The sequence below is a fragment of the Rattus rattus genome, chromosome 1 (assembly GCF_011064425.1).
Source record: "Rattus rattus isolate New Zealand chromosome 1, Rrattus_CSIRO_v1, whole genome shotgun sequence".
Lineage (NCBI taxonomy): Eukaryota > Metazoa > Chordata > Mammalia > Rodentia > Muridae > Rattus > Rattus rattus.
In genome coordinates, this window is record NC_046154.1 from 35,866,438 (window position 1) to 35,884,469 (window position 18,032).

An 18,032-nucleotide genomic window follows, 5' to 3' on the forward strand; every position below is an offset into this window, starting at 1 on the left:
AGGCTAGCCCCCAACTCTATCTAGCCCTGACTGGTCACTAGTAATCCTCTTGTCTCGACTTCCCAACTGCTAGAATTATACACATGTGCTAAGAACTCTGAAAGTTTGATAAGTTAGGGGGCAGTGCTAGTAGAGTCGGGGTTTGTCTGTGCAGCCCTGGCTGTCCTAGAACTTGATCTAGAGACCAGGCTGACCTCAAACTCAGAAATCATACAGCCTTTGCCTTATGTGTAAGAAGACTGACTTTTCCTTCCTCTGCTTACAGGCACAAGATGCTGGCATCGCGGTGTCCATTTTATTATGTGTCAGAGCTCTTCAACTCAGATCAAGTGAAGATGAGGAAATGAAAGCTTCAGTTTGTAAGACAATTTCCTGTCTTTTACCAGAAGATTTGGAAGTCAGACGAGCCTGTCAGCTTACAGAATTCTTAATTGAACCCAGTTTGGATGGGTTCAATATGCTGGAAGAACTGTATTTGCAGCCAGATCAAAAATTCGATGAAGAAAATGCACCAGTTCCAAATTCCCTGCGATGTGAGCTCTTACTAGCTTTAAAGGCCCATTGGCCATTTGATCCTGAATTTTGGGACTGGAAAACTTTGAAGCGACACTGCCACCAACTCCTGGGACAAGAAGCCTCAGATTCTGATGATGACCTAAGTGGCTACGAAATGTCTATTAATGATACAGATGTCTTAGAGTCATTTCTCAGTGACTATGACGAAGGTAAAGAAGATAAACAATATAGAAGAAGTCTAGCAGATCAGAATAAGGAGAAAAGAGACAAAAAGCCCATTGGTTCCTCTGAAAGATACCAGAGGTGGCTTCAGTATAAGTTTTTCTGTTTGTTGTGTAAGCGGGAATGCATAGAGGCCAGGATTCTCCATCATTCCAAGATGCACATGGAAGATGGAATATATACCTGTCCAGTTTGTATTAAAAAATTCAAGAGAAAAGAGCTATTTGTTCCTCACGTAATGGAACATGTTAAAATGCCACCAAGCAGAAGCCACCGTTCTAGAAAGAAATTACTGTTGAAAAGCTCTCAAAGTGGTATTTATCCCAAGAGTCCTACTGGAAGTCTGGAACAAAATCCATCATTGAGTGAACAAGCCAGGGGAGAGTCTCATGAATATGTCACATTTAGCAAGTTAGAAGACCGCCGCCTGCAAGACAGAGACTTGTACCCGTGTCCCGGTACAGACTGTTCCCGTGTGTTCAAACAGTTTAAATACTTAAGCGTACATCTTAAAGCTGAACACCAAAATAATGATGAAAATGCCAAGCACTACTTGGATATGAAAAATAGAAGAGAGAAGTGTACTTATTGTCGGAGGCATTTCATGTCAGCTTTTCACCTGCGAGAGCATGAGCAGGTACATTGTGGTCCTCAACCTTATATGTGTGTCTCTATAGATTGCTATGCAAGGTTTGGGTCAGTGAATGAACTGCTTAACCACAAGCAGAAGCATGATGACCTCCGTTACAAATGTGAGTTGAATGGCTGCAATATTGTGTTCAGTGACTTGGGTCAGCTTTACCACCATGAAGCACAACACTTCAGGGATGCGTCCTACACATGCAATGTCCTTGGCTGTAAAAAGTTCTATTATTCTAAAATTGAATACCAGAATCACCTCTCCATGCATAATGTTGAAAATCCAGATGGAGAATTAAAGAAATCAGTGAAACTTGAGGAACCTGTAGCAGGTGAGAAGCAAGATTGTGTGGACCAGTCCCATCTACTTGAGCAAACTGATAAGTCCCATTCTCCTGAAGATCTTCTTTTCTGTCCAGGGTCAGCTAGTGCTCACATAGACACCACAGAAACTCTGAAGGACAACAGTGACAGCAATTCTAGTGATCAGTTAAGTCACAGCTCTTCCACTTCAATAACTGAGGAGTTAATTGACTCACTAGACCACTCTGAAACCATGCAGGACCTATTACTGTCTCATGAGAAAGTCTTTGTTCCCTCCAGTTTAAAAGAGAAGTGCTCCAATGTGGCTGTTTGTTTTGATGGGACTAAATTCACATGTGGTTTTGACGGCTGTGGCTCCACCTACAAAAATGCAAGAGGGATGCAGAAACATCTGCGGAAGGTGCATCCGTACCACTGCAAGCCCAGAAAGATAAAGACAAAAGACCTCTTTACCTGCTTGGATGACAAACATAATGAAGCTGACAAGTTTGATGCAGAACCCAAACCCAGCTCTGATACAAACAGTGACTCCCCGGATGAAGGTCCAGATCACAGTATCCATGCTAAGTGCAAACGAGAACATCAAGGCTATTCTCCAGAACCTTCCATTTGTGCTTCTAAAAGGCCATGTACAGAGGATACAATGTTGGAACTTCTGTTACGTTTGAAACATTTAAGCTTGAAGAACTCAATAGCACATGGCTCTTTCTCAGGGTCATTGCAGGGGTGCCCATCTAGTGGTGCTAAGTCTCTTCAGTCAGTCCCATCTTCCATTTCAGACCTTAATCTTCAGAATCAGGATGAAAATATGCCAAGTCAGTACCTTGCACAATTGGCAGCAAAGCCTTTCTTCTGTGAGCTTCAAGGATGCAAATATGAATTTGTGACCAGAGAGGCTTTGCTGATGCATTATCTTAAAAAGCATAACTATTCAAAAGAGAAGGTCCTTCAGTTAACCATGTTTCAGCACCGGTATTCCCCATTCCGGTGTCACATCTGCCAAAGGTCATTTACAAGAAAAACACACCTTAGGATTCATTATAAAAACAAACATCAAATTGGCAGTGACAGGGCAACTCATAGACTGTTAGACAGTGAAAAATGTGACCATGAAGGGCCGTGTTCAGTAGACAGGCTGACAGGTGACTGCTCTGCAGAACTTGGTCCCAACAGTAATTCAGAGACCACTCAGTGTCACTCTAAAAAAGATGAGTGCAGCTCGGAAACAGACTTGGAGTCCTCTTGTGAGGAAACAGAAAGTAAGATGTCTGGTATCTCATCACCAATAGGTAGCCATAGAGAAGAGGGAGAAGGGAAAGAGGGGAGAGGAAGCAGGCGGACTGTTGCTAAAGGAAATCTGTGCTATATTTTGAATAAGTACCACAAACCATTCCATTGTATCCACAAAACTTGCAACTCTTCATTTACCAATCTAAAAGGCCTGATTCGCCATTACAGAACTGTGCATCAGTACAACAAAGAGCAGTTATGCTTAGAGAAGGACAAAGCAAGAACCAAAAGGGAACTTGTAAAATGTAAAAAGCTATTTGCTTGCAAGTATAAGGACTGTAACAAGCGCTTCCTGTGCTCCAAGGCCTTGGCTAAGCACTGCAGTGACTCTCATAACCTAGACCACATTGAAGAGTCTAAAGTGCTTTCCGAGACAGAGTCTGCAGCGAGGTTCTCTTGTAACCAGCCGCAGTGCCCTGCTGTTTTTTATTCATTCAGTAAGTTGAAACACCACCTGTTGGAACAGCATAATATTGAAGGAGAAATCCATTCGGATTACGAAATCCATTGTACTCTTAATGGCTGTGGCCAGATTTTCAGCCATCGAAGTAATTACTTCCAGCATGTCTACTACCGACATAAGGACTATTATGACAACCTGTTCAGCAGCCAGAAAGTAGCAAATGAGCGGCTTCTAAGGAGTGAAAAAGTGTGTCAGACAACTCAGGCGCAGGGACTGACGCAGGGGCAGGGGCAGACACAGACACAGGGGCAGGAACAGCAGGCTGCCAAAAGGCCATTTAACACTAAAGCTAAAAAGTGTGGCTTACTCAAAGATAAAAAAGCTCCAATTAGCTTTAAAACAAGAGCAGAAGCTATCCATATGTGCGTTGAGCATTCTGAGCACACGCAGTACCCATGCATGGTTCAGGGGTGCCTGTCTGTGGTGAAGCTGGAGAGCAGCATTGTGAGGCATTACAAACGCACCCATCAGATGAATAGTGCCTATTTAGAGCAGCAGCTGGAGAACCTGGTGGTTTGTGTTAAGTATGGTACCAAAATTAAAGAGGAGCCCCCTTCAGAAGTAGAGCCCTGTGTAAAGAAAGAGGAAAATGCTAGCTGTGAGTCAGTGCGCACAGAGAGCCAATCCCCAGGAGACAGTAGTGTGCCCCTCCCAAACACTGATTCCACTTGCCCAGCTGAACAAGATGGTGGTCAGAAAGGGTGTTCAGAAAGAAACCCAGTTTTTGACACACACAGTCTGCTCTACAGGGGAACTCTGAAATGCAGCCATTCTTCAGAAACCACTTCTTTGGAACAGTGTAATATAGTTCAGTCTCCTCCCTGTAAAATAGAAAGCCCCGTAGCTAATCCCAGTGGGACAGAAAGTGGAACTTATTTCACAGACTTCCAGCTGTCGTTACCAAGGATCAAAGAAGAACCTGGGCAGCATAGTTCAGGGCAAGAAAACACTGTAAAGAATGCAACCCAGGTCCCAAAAGAGAACGTTAGAAAGCATTCTCAGCCCAGATCATTTGATCTGAAGACTTACAAGCCTATGGGATTTGAGTCTTCCTTTCTGAAATTTATTCAGGAAAGTGAGGAGAAGGATGATGATTTTGATGACTGGGAGCCTTCAGAGCATTTAACATTGAATAACTCTTCCCAGCCCGGTAATGACTTGACAGGGAATGTTGTGGCAGATACCATAGTGAATGACAGCGACCCTCAAGTTGACATACCTCATTCTTCCAGTGACCCTCCAGTTTCTGAGAACCTGACTGCAATCCCACCATTAGTAGTAGCTGAAGCAACAGCAGTTCCTTCCTTGGAGAATCTGAGGGTTGTGCTGGACAAAGCATTAACAGACTGTGGGGAGCTTGCCTTAAAACAGCTTCATTATCTTCGGCCCGTGGTTGTCCTTGAAAGATCTAAGTTCTCTACACCCATTTTAGACTTGTTTCCAACTAAGAAGACAGATGAGCTTTGTGTCGGAAGTTCCTGAATGGCTCCAGCACTGCAGTATGGGGACACTTGCTAACGTGAACAAAGGCTGGGAAGCAGCCACACTTGCTTAGGGTAGGATAGGCTGTGTATTTACATGAATGTACAGTATCTGTGTCAGCAGTATTGGCGGCGTCCAGTAGCTCTCCAGTTGGTTTATTGGTTGGGATTTTTTTTGTTTGTTTGTTTGTTTGTTTATTAAAAAATGGAACTGTACTCTTGTTTGGTGCTAATTAATACATCAAAATATACTGGGGCTTCCTTTTCCAATTAAGTGTGCATGATTGTATATGGAACATATATTAAAGTCCCAGGGTGGGAGGGCTAGGGAAAGGGTAGGAAGTTCTTACTTGACTTGAATGTGCACCCAAGGGTGCTTTGTGTAATATATTGTACACTACAGCATCTTATATTTTTTGAGTTGAGTTTCAATAAATTACAATTTTTCACCCACTTCTTGTTTACTCATAATGAGTTTTCGTGCCATGTGCACACTGCAGCTACACTCGTATTTTCTGGAGTGTGTCTCATATTTTACTCCAGTGATTTTCTGCTAACTAAACCATTCATACGATTTTTTTTTTTTTTGATGACCCTGTCTTACAATTTTTTGTGGTTAGAAAATCCTGAGATTTGAGTTATTTGCCTTAAGATTCAGGATAGGTTCCAGAAGTTGACCGTGAAGACAGGAGAGGGTGTTCCAGGCTGAACATAAAGGACAATAGCAGATTCAGAAGGAGGTTCCCAGGGAGTTACATGTGATGTCATGTGCTGGCAGTTTCTGCAGAGGTGGAGTTTGCACTTGATACATAGCTGAGAGCCTCTGAAGGACCTGAGTATCTGAGTGGCTAGGAGACAGGTAATCGGGAGCTCGGCAGTTAAAGCTCTTGTTGATCTTACAGAGGGCCTGTAAGCATCCAACAGGCTATTGATAACTGTTGGTAATGTCCTGGGCTCTGACAACCTTTTCTGGCTTCTGCTGTCACCAGACAGACACATGGTGCCCGTACATGTGTGCTGGCAAAACAAAAATAAGTTTAAATAGTTGAGGCAAACTTGGCAATGGTCTGTGCTGGCAGTTGCACAGGATAGATGAAGCCAAGATACATGGAGGGACCGAGATGGTCAGTGGGTAAAGGGGCTTGCCAGACCAGACAAACTGACCCACCTGCTGCCAAACTGACCATAACATTTCTCATGCTATATAAACATATTTTTTAGTTCTTGTGAAGGTAGGAAAGGAGACAGAACTGTTGGAACTCAGAGCAAGAAAAGCATTCAAGAAAAACGTAGCCGACTAAGGTTGAAATACAAAAGGAATAGGTGTTTGGGGAGAAGACCGTTTTATGGTGAGTCTGGGTTTGTGTTGAGTGAGGGACATCTGGCAAGGCAGCATGGGGTTTTGTTTGTGGAGACTCTTGCTTTAGTCTCTATTCTGCAGGTTCAAACTCTCTCTCTGCCCTGTGCTCCTGAATGCTAGGATAACATACCACACCATCTTCAGGTCAGCTCAGTAAGTTGATGAGCCTGGAACTGACGCTTGCTGAACGCTGATAAGAGAGTTGTCCCTCACCCAGTTTATGCAGTGCTGCTTCCTGCATGCTTGGCAAATGCTATACCATCTAAGCCACATTCCCAGCCATTTGGGATTTTAGTTTTGAGACAAGCACTGTGTAACCCAAGCTATCTTCAAGTGTTCATGCCTCAGCCTTCTTAAAGCTGATTACAGGTACATCCTATTATGCCAAGATCGGTATTATTATAGTCTTACAATACACTAGTGTCACTGTCCTTGGGACATTTCCAGCCACTTTATCTAGTAATGAAATAATACCTATATCCCCTTTTCTTTCCTAGGCTTATTTCTCAACACCCCCCGCCCCCATTATGAAGTCAACTGTTTGGATATCTTTCTGCAACATCTCACCCTGACAGTCTAAAGCACTCCCCACAAGCTCGGGTCCTTTCTTGGTACAGGTTCCAATAGATAACAAACTCTCAAGGCTGTGATTAGGGCTTTTAGTTTTAAGGCGCACACTGGGTAGCCTAGGATTCCTCAAACTTAAATCCTACCTCAGTCTTCCTAAAGCTGTGGTTATAGGTATACATTATGCCCAACTTTGAACTAAGTTCTTTACAAGTACAGTACCGTCACTCTGAAGCTTAGGCTGAAAGAAAAATTAGACTGATACCCCTACTGCTACCTTGGGAGTCCAGCTGTAGCCTTCAGCTTCCTCAGTAAGGAAGCATGAGTGATCATCTTGGGAGGCCTATGATCTGAGTGGAAGAATTATGTTCTCAGCCCTGTCACACCTGTAATTCCAACACTTAGAAAACTGCCACAAATTTGAGGCCATCTTGGGGTGTGTGTGTGTGTGTGTGTGTTGAAAATTCCAGGGTTCATGACTGGAGAGGTGGTTCAACAGTTAAGAGCACTGACTGCACTCCCAAAAGACCTGGGTTCAATTTGCAGCACCCACATGACAGCTTACATTTGTCTATAAGTGTCCTAGAGGATCTGACACCTTCACACAAATACACATGCAGGCAAAACAAATGCACATAAAGATGAATGCGTCATTTAAAAACTCCAGGGCTTTGTGACATGACTCTGCCTTATAAAATGAGAAAACAAAAAATCTTTATATTAAGGGTGTTTAGTCCAGGAGAGAAAGTTGCTATTTTGCTTAAAACAACTATCCTTTCTATTACAAATACCTCAAAAAAGTAGAATCAAACTGTTTCAGAGCCTATTTGACAGCTCAAGTACAAACCCAAGCGCTTGGTCCAGCTAAGATCACAGGTTGCAGGTGTCAGAGTTCGCTTCAGCTCATCTTTTTGGATAGCATATGTATATTCACAAAATAATGAACCTATATTTGTTTTGTTTTAAAACAAGACCTTAGAGTGAAGCCTAGGTTGGTGTTGAGTTTGACATCTTCCATCCTTAGCCTCCCAACTGCAAGGATTACAGTCATGTGCCATCATGACTTTCTCTTTCGGGGAAAAGATCGGGAGAGTGGTTTCATGTGTCCCAGACTGGCCTCTAAAGTCCCTAAATCCTTAAGTAGTTGAGAATGACTTTGAACTCCTAATCTTCCACATCCTAAATGTACTAGGATTGCACACGCCTAGTTTACAGCTGGTTTTTGGTTTTGTCCCTTTTTTCCTTTCTCCTTTTGACAAGGTTTCACTGTGGAACCTTGGCTGGCCTAGAACTTGCTGTGTAGACCAAGCTGGCCTCTGCTTCTCAAGTGCTAAGATTAATGGCATGTGCTACCACCCTCAGCCAAGCTAATGCCCTTTAAAATTCATATTCTACATATGAGGGAAAATGTGTTTTATTAATTTGAATCTGGCATATTTCACCTAATAATCTCCAATTCAGTCCACCTTGCTACAAATGGATGTTTTCAAACTATATACCATTTTGTATATATGCCACATATTTTTTTATCCATTCATCCATTAGTGAATCTTTAGGTTGATTCCATAGTTTAATATCAAAGTCCAGCTTTAACATTCAGGGTAAACTGAGACAATTGACAATTGATTGGGGCCATCAAGATGCTCCCTTTCTTGGGGGGTCTTAGAACCAGTGACTGATCACTCGAGTTTTTTCTCTAAGAATAAGCCTAGATTCACTGGAGCCAGTAGTCCCTGTGACCAGGAAGAGGCACTATTTGAACTCTGAACTTTTTGGAGGCCAGGGAGAGGGAAAAAAGAAAAGGGGGGGTAAAGAATCACACACACACACACAGAGAGAGAGAGAGAGAGAGAGAGAGAGAGAGAGAGAGAGAGAGAGAGAGAGAGAGAGAGTCCGTGGATGAACACACATATACACATTCACACACTGGATATGCTTTCTGCTTGTTCATGTATATTATATTTTTAATTCTTTGAGAATGTAATATAGTATACTTTGATCATAGCCACCCTCTATTCCCTTCTATAACTTCCCCCAAATTCCCCTACGCATCCTCTTCCTGTTTTCATGTCCTCTTTTTTTTTTTCCCTCCAATTAGTACTAACCTTATGCAGATGGGTATGGGGTCATTCAGTAGAACATAGGCACCCTACTAATAACCACATCCCTAAAGAAAAACGATCCTTCTTCCTCTTGTAGCCCTCCCTGCCCCCCTTATAGCCATCCCTTCTCTAATATTCCTCTTTTCCCTTGTAGGTATCAACTGTCAGAAGCACCTCACTCTTTGTGGTTTTAGGGTTTTGAAAAGGAGTCTACTTATGTAGCCCAAGCTGTCCTCAAAACTGGAAACACCAAGTGCTGGGATTACATACTATACTGCCATGCCTGGCTATTTGTTTCTTTTGTTTGAGACTATGTAGCTTTAGCTGGTCTGAAACTCCTAAACCAGGCTGTCCTAGAAATCGGAGAGATCCCATGCCTCTGCCTCTTGCTTGCTGTGATTAAAAGTGAATGCTATCACAAGAGTACGTCACTGCAGCTACTCTTATTAGTTTGGTTTGATTTTGAAACATCAGAACATTGGTTTCTATAGTGGCTGAGCTAACTTAGATTCCCACCAGCAGTGTATAAAGGTTCCTCTTACCCAGCCTCTTCAGCATTTGTTGTTTTGTTTTATTATTATTATTATTATTATTATTATTATTATTAATATAAGTATTAATATTGTTAATAATAATAATAGCCTTTCTAACTGAGATGGGGTGGAATCTCCATGTAGATTTGCATTTTGCAAGTGACTAAAAATGTTGAACTTTTTTTCATGTAATTATTGTTCTTTTGTACTTTGGAGAACTGTTACATTCAACTGCCATTTTATTGGTTGGATTACCTTTTGGTGTTTAGTTTTTTGAGTTCTTTACATATGGTGGTTATTAATCTCCTCGTTGGATGAAGGCTCATAGGCCCTGCCCCAGTTCCATAAGTTATTGCTTCACTTTGATAAAAAACAATTTAACTTGATACAATTACATATGTTGATTTCCTACTATTTTTCTTTCTTTCCTGTTTGGTATTTTGAGACAGGATTGTGGTGCATATAGCTAAGGCTTGCCCAGAACTCTCCCTCCTGCTTCCACCTCCCAAGTGCTCTGGTTAAAGACTGTGCGCCACCACACCAGCTTTTGTTATTTCTTGAGCTATGTTTGAGTCCTGTTCAGAAGGTTGTGTCCTATGCCTGTATCTTAATGTTTTTCTTTCATAGTGTTTAATGCTCACATTAAGTTCTTTTGTGTACTTTGAGAATGAGTCTCCTCCATGTTGATATCCTGTCTTCCCAGCACCATTTGTTTAAAAAGCTCCCTTTTCTTCAACTCCTCTAGACACCATTGTTGGGAATCCGACAGCTGCGTGGCATTGTTTCTGTTTAAGTCTTAAAAAAGGCAGCAAAACGTACAAATTAGACTAAACCACTTAAGCACTCTTTTTTTTTTTGACCCAATTGACAAGATATAATTGCCCACTTAAACATACAAAGCCCGGTACCATCCATCCCTTAGGAACATTAATAACAACCTGCAAATACACAGAGCAGAATCTTAACATCACCTGCCATGGCTTCTCCCCCTCTCCTCCTCCTGTCTCCTCCTTTCTCCTCTAGTCTCCTCCCACTTAAGGACTCTTAATGATTTTTAGAAGTTACTGGGAAATACTAACTGGCTGTGGCCTGTGACTGGCTTGGATACTCAAGAGCTAAATAATTTATTTCAAACCTTACAAGGTGATAAAGATTTAAGTAGTCAGAGGAAATGGTCGGCTGAGGCTGAGGAGTTAGCTCTGGAAGAAAGGAAATTGCAGAGTGCACATCTAGATTGATCCAAAGATGGCCCACATCTTAGTTATCTTGCCTTCTACTCACTTCCCTACCGGAATTCACATGCAGAGGGAAGATTATATGTTAAAATGGATATTTTTAGCGCATAAACAGTAAAAATTAAAAACCTACATAGAGAAGTTCTCTAAATTGATTCTAAAAGGAAAAATGTGACTTCAACAATTAGCTGGAATGGATCCAGCTAAAATTATGCTATCTTTTACTAATGCAGAGATTGCCTCATTACGGGCACTAGATGAACACTGACAAAAAAAATAGAGTAATTTTGTGGGAGAGATTAACAACAGATACTCTAAAAGCAAGCAACTTCAGTTCATTAAAAATATAACTGGATGGTGGGCTGGAGAGATGGCTCAGTGGTTAAGAGCACTGACTGCTCTTCCAAAGGTCCTGAGCTCAAATCCCAGCAACCACATGGTGGCTCACAACCATCTCCATCTGTGATGGGCTCTGATGCCCTCTTCTAATGTGTTTGAAGACAGCTAGTGAACTCATATTCATAAAGTAAATAATTGGAAAAAATAATTGGATTCTCCCTCATATAATAAAAGAAATTATGATTTCTGGAGCCCCTACATTTTACCCTGGTGCTAATAAATCAGAAAAGACAAGATATAAATCAGAACAAATAAATAATATGGCTAAGAGTCCCTATAAGTCAGTTCAAAAATTAAATTATATGCAATACTCATGGTCAAATTTTCAAGAGCCTCAATATAACAACTGACTCAATATATACAAAGGGTTGTTTTAGACAGAGAGGCTGCTGAACTTACTCAGTATGGTTCTAAACTGAGTTCATTATTTACTCAACTACAGCAAATTAAATAAGAAATAGGAGTCATCCACTGTATATAACAGATAAGATCCCATACAGATCTGCTAGGCCCTCTGGCACAGGTAATAATAGAATCGACCAGCTATCGACAGGAAGTGTACTAGAGGTTCAAAACTGATTTAAAAAAAAACCCCACCATATTAATAGCAAAGTTTTAAAGAAATAATTACCACTTGGCAACAAGCCAAGGAAATTATGAGACAATACCCTACTTGCTCATTATATAACTAAACTTCATTACCTACAGGAAGTAACCCTAAAGGTACCCAAAGAATTGATATTTGGCAAATGGATGTGTTCAATTTTACAGAGTATGGTAAACTCATGTGGACCACAGTATAGACATATACTCAGGATTTCAATGGGCAACTGCCTTATCGTCAGATAAGGCTGATTCTGTAATTACACATTTGTTAGAAGTTATGACCAGTATGGAAATACCCATACAAATTAAATGGACAAGGGTCAGACATATGTATTTAATACGATGAAGCAGTTTTTTTACATATTGTATAAAACATGTTACAGATATATAATCCTACGGGACAAACAATTGTGGAGAGATCTAATCCAACTCTGAAAGGGATACTTAACAGGCAAAAAGGAGCAACAAGGGGTTGGGGATTTAGCTCAGTGGTAGAGCGCTTGCCTAGCAAGCGCAAGGCCCTAGGTTCGGTCCCCAGCTCCGAAAAAAAAGAAAAAAGAAAAAGAAAAAGAAAAAGAAAAAAAGGAGCAACAAAAAAACCCCAGAGATAGATTACATAGTGCTTTATTAACCTTAAATTTTTTTTAAATGCTAACAAACAAAATCTATGGCTGCTGAAAGACATTGTATTGTGGAAAAAACTGCTAAACTAAACCAGCCTGTTTATTTTAAGGATGTTATGACATCAGAATGGGAAATGTGTTATGCTGGGGGAGGGGCTATGCCTATATTTTTACAGGAAAAGAAAAGCTATGGGTTCTTTCCAAGTTGATAAAAATCAGACGTGACAAATGGTGACCCCCTGAAGACGTTAGCTACAGATAAGAAGAAAACAAGGTTAACAAGATAGGTGATGTATATATGATGATGCATATGTCTCTGCATACAAAGACAACTCTCGATCTGGCTGAGACTTAAATGTCTATATAGAGTCGATAATACTTATTGGGTACAAAACTTTCATGACTTATTATTACATACCATCCTTTAAGATGGCATGAATGGAAATTTATATCGTAGTTTGATCACATAATCAAACTAGCCTATGAAGAAAGGCAGTTGTCTTTCTTTATTGATCTTTGTTAACTGATGTATGCACCCTGCACACTGGAGTGAATGCTTTTAAGGTTTGTATATTACAAAATGAAAAGAGGAGAAAGATAGCCCTGACAAGATTCACACTCTGGGGTGCTGAGATTCTGGAACCTTCTATTCCAGCACCTTGTTTGATTCTACCTCAACTACATCAAAGCTGTTTCCTCTAAAGACTTGCTTCCAGAACATTTCCAGAACAGCTAGCACACCCATGCAGCCTTTCAGACTGTCACAGTCAGAATGTCAGCTAAGCCATGAACTTTCTCTTCATACAGTGACTGGAAGGCAATGATGCCAGCCAGCTCTCCCTTGACAAAGCCAATTTTCCTCTTTCCCTTTGGGCCCCCAGAAAGGAATTCTTTGCCCCAATTCAACTAGAAGCAAGCAAAAGAAGATCATAATCCCAATTCCTTGGGTTGGGGTGGATGGTTCTGGTTACTTTATGAATTATAGATATGTTGTCATATCTACGTATGTTTTAAGAGATAATTTACAAATGTTGTAGCTTTGGACATGGAGGAAATTAGAGAGCTTAGACTCAGGGATTTCTACCTTTCCTTCCTCTTCTCTATCCTTCTTTCTTAGGTAAAGGAAAAGGGGGTGGGAGAGAAAAGGGGGATAAAGTATAAACATTAGAGGAATAAACAAATAGAGATGTTATTAAATTTACTCTTAAAACATTGTATAGCCATATTTTACATTGGCAGAAATCTTTCTAATTAATGCAAATTGAAATTATAATTTCTTATTGGTATGGAATTTAAGGGTTTTCATTGGTGTGAATTTCTTATATTAATACAAAATTAATATTGTTATTCTTTGATAGGCATCATGCCTGTGCAACTCATCTAAGTTAGACCCGGTCCTTCTGATAACTGCCACTACAAACTGTTGAAGATGATTAAGTAACACAAGTTAAGGGCCAGATAGTTATTGCATGGTTATATTATATTCTGATTTAATTATAATAATGTTTTTAATTTATTCAAATTTACTTAGAAATGACTAAGAATAGTTAAGGTGTGACAGTTCAGGTATGCTTTACGTAGATAGATAGTCTGCAAAAGTGTCAGAAGGCCAAAGAATACAACCATTTAATTATTAAAGATCATTTGTCTAGAGATCTGTATGTTCCTGACAGCACCCATTCTTGGTTCAAAGTAGAAATTGAGGATCAGTGGAGTTACTCCAGATGTGGCGAGACAGCCACTAGTCAAGTATTGCCTCAGTTCATCTACCGACAAAACACTGTCCAGGAAAAGGATACACTATGTGGAATAGTCAACTGATAACTCTACCAAGACAGGGAAGCAGTCCTTCAAAATTCTGCCTTACAGAGGTCTTCCAGATGATCCCAGGCCAGTAGGCTAAAGACTGATACTCCCAACATTTTGAGGAATAAGGAAATGTCCAAGTTGTTAGCCATCTCTACAAATTGGTTAAATTTTAGAAACTATGTTTTGTGCTTCCTATATTTTCAGGTAATAGTTAAGTCATTCTCAGATTTCTGATAGGGTTAAAGACTAGTTATAGTCTCATAGTCAACTCGTTAACATTGAGAGAAATGATATACATTTGAGAGGATGGTTTTCAGATGATAATACAAGCTAAAACCAGAACATAACTCAGGTATAGAATTGTAAGTGTTTTAAGTTAGGATAGATGGTAGAGTGCTTTATCTAAATTGACAACTATGATGGATTGGGTGTTAAATGTATGTTATACTTTATAATTTACATAACTGTAGTGGTTGTGCTCAATTTATATCTGAAAGAAAAGAGCCTTGTAATTGTGCAAAAAGGGGGAAATGTGGGTTGCCATGGTGCTGTTTATATTCTGATGTTAATTCTGCTTCCTCAAGAGGGGCTGCCTGGATGAGGAGTGGATCACATACTCAGGTGATTTCATGTGAACCTTCTCCCCATTCTAACTGGTCAAACAACCAGAGTCTGTGAATGAGCAGTGGAAGGGAAAGGTGGGGCTAGAAGTTTTAGAGAGGGGAGGAAGAATAGGGAATGGGAGAGGAAGAAGGATAGAGATAGAAGAGATGGAAGGTGGAACAGAACCATACAACCTGGAGGAGCCACAAGTGAAATGGGGTCTCATAGCTGGGGATAGATTAGTACAGTCATAGATCTGCCCAATATAGACATATATCTTACAAATATAATAACTGGGTTGTGTGTTTTTTATACTGACCTATTGTGGTAAGAAATTACCGCAACACCATTCTGTTGGTCTTCATGGTCTTCATTCCAGTGCCACACCATTAGTTACACAACTGTAGTGTTGTTTGAAACAAGGATTTGTGACATCTCAACATGGCTCCTGCTCAGGATTGCTGTGACAATATTGGACTCTTTATTTAGAACATTATATAGAAAAAACATGAGCATATGTCTCCTAGTAGGATTTTTTCCCTAGATCTATGAATGATATCATTGGAATCTTGAAAGATAAAGAGTATTTTCTTTGTAAGCCAAAATGAGTGATTACATAATAACTCAGAACACTGAGTTGTTTTGAAGCTTTTTGTAATGCCAACTTAATATCTTATTTGAAATTTGTCCCAGCCTTTACCCAGACTATAATATTGACTATTTCAGAACTTATTTTCTACTAAGACCAATAACGACCTAATACATCTATGCTTGTCTTCTTACCCAGGGCTTTCTTCAGTGATTCCCCAATTCTCACTAGAACATGTAGGGAAAGGTGGAGAGCTATGAGGAGGAAAAGATTTTTATTAGTTTCCTAGAAGTGATTCATCCCCAACCTACCTTCCCTCAGGTCCTGGATTGTCTACTCCTTAACTATGCCTCAAAGACAGCCACTGAGTGACATAATCACTCACCAAGTAATAAATGTAAGCTTTGTATGTATGTTGATGAGGGCTGGAAGTTGTTCCCAGGACTTTGTGCATTTTAAGAACACTCTACCATTGAGCTATATCCTCCTCGCCTTTTCCTTAGACATGGTCTCACCATGTAGCCAAGACTGGCCTGGAGCTCACAATCCTACCTAACCTGCCAAGGACTAGAATTACAAGCATGACCAATACACTCGGCAAATTTTTAAAGATATATGCAATAAACATGGTGGCATATATCTGTATTTCAGCACCGTGGGAGGTGGAGAGAGGATTAGAAGTTCACAGTCATCTTCAGCTATATAGTAAGTTCAAGACCAGTCTAGGCTATGACACCCTGTCTCAGATACTAAACAGATTTTAAAATGCTTTGGGAGACAAAAAAAAAATGCCAAAGTAAATCTGTCAGGGCCACCGTGGAGCTTTACCTAAGAATGGTGAAAGCCACTATATCTTGGAATGTCCTTACTCAGGCAGTAGGCAAGAGTGTCAGAAATGAGCTTGATAAAAATGCAGAATTTCAGGCATAGCTGTCAACTGGATAGACCAAAATCAGCATTTAGTGAGGTCAGATGATTTGTAGGCAAAGATAGGTTCTAGAATCACCAGGAATACACAGTGAAAAGTGCTGTGAGAAGTTATAGCACTTATAAAACTATACTATTGAATGTTCATAGCCCCATGAAGTGTTATTTGTTGGGTTTCAGACCAGGACTTATTTTACATACAAAAACAGAACTGACCTCCAGTTCTCCTATTATCACCCTTATTTGACAGAGAACCTGAGATAGGAAGAGATGGCTCAACAATTAAGAATCCTGAATGATCTTGCAAAGGACCAGAGCTCTGTTCCCAGGACCCACATGGTGGTTTGCAGTTGCCTGTAACTCCAGTTCCAGGGGATCTTATGCCCTCTTTTGGCCTCTGTGGGCTCCTGCATGCACATGGTGCACATAACTCATACAGACTAACATACACATAAATATTGTTTAAAAGATAAAATGTGTTGCCTGACAAGAGTGAGCTCAGTTTCTGATCTCACTAGAGAGCCAACAGAGTACATTGAACAGGAGGACTGGCACATGGGAGATGGTAGGTGGTACATGAAGGGTGTGAGACACCGCTTCTCTACCAGTTATCTGAGAGTTGTGCTGTGAAAGTGAATAGCAGAAAAAAAAGCTGAGGGTGTGGGAATGGTCAGTAAGTCCTGCAACTCCAACTCTAGCTGTCAACCCACTGCTGATGATAGTAGAGACTGGGAAGTGTTGTTTGTTGTTTCTGTGAGTAACATAACATATGAAAAAGTCAGGCTTGCTTGCACACTAAAGTCAGAAAAGTTGCTTCTCTCCAGTTTCACACCTCTAAGTGGCCTATGGTGCTTCTTGGCATACAACTGTTCTGTACCTTCTATGTATAACTGTTGTAGAAAGTATAGCCTACTCTACTCAGCCTGCCCGGTCTGAACCCCAGGTGTGATAGACTGTATTTGGAGGTCTGAGCCCCTTCCTATTAGCTAAGCAGGATAAGTAGAAGAGGTTAAAATCTATAAATGGAGCTAAGGGTATAGCTCAGTGGTAGAGCTCTTGCTAAGCAAGTTCAAGATGTTGGGTTCAGTCCTTAGCACTGAAAAGAAGTGTGTGTGTGTGTGTGTGTGTGTGTGTGTGTGTGTGTGTGTGTGTGTGTGTGTGTGTGTGTGTGTGTGTGTGATTTAGTCTGAGCCAGTCATGGTGGCAGTGTCCATCAATCTCCACACTTGGGAGCAGAAGCAAGCATGTCTCTGTATGTTCACAGCTAGCCTAGTCTGCATAGCAACTTTCAGGCCAGGCCCAGGATATACAACGACCTTGTTTCCAACAAACCAAAACCAAATTTAACCTAGAAAAAAAAACAAAACAAAACAAAGCTCTAAGAAGGTTATCAGTATTTGGGATTGTGAGCCTAGCTTTTAAAGTCATCTCCTCCATGCCAGGTGGTGGTGTCAGCCATGCCTTTAATCCCAGAACTCAGGAGGCAGAGGAAGATAGGGCTCAAAGTTTGAGACCAGCCTTGTCTACAGTCAGACAGGGCTTCTCAGAAAAATTTGTCTCGAAAAAGAAAATAAATGTAAAAAATTAAAAAATAAGATGCCATATGTTTACTATGCATATGCGATCTGTCAGCCTCTGGGTGGGATGTGTTAAATGAAATGTCGTTACTTTCTGACATCCTGCTAATGGAGCCTGGTAGGGAGACTGCTGTGAGACAGAACAGCACAGATGGAAACCACAGTGT

General features: G+C 40.7%; 1 protein-coding gene across 1 annotated transcript in view; it reads left to right on the forward strand.

Moving 5' to 3' along the window:
• Rlf (RLF zinc finger) overlaps nucleotides 1–5,388 on the forward strand; it is a 56,185-nt gene extending 50,797 nt beyond the window's left edge. The window contains exon 8 of the mRNA XM_032898904.1: nucleotides 266–5,388. Coding sequence (XP_032754795.1) covers nucleotides 266–4,936 — 4,671 coding nt within the window. The 3' untranslated portion in view covers nucleotides 4,937–5,388. The remainder of the gene's footprint in view (nucleotides 1–265) is intronic.
• Nucleotides 5,389–18,032: the final 12,644 nt, after the last annotated feature.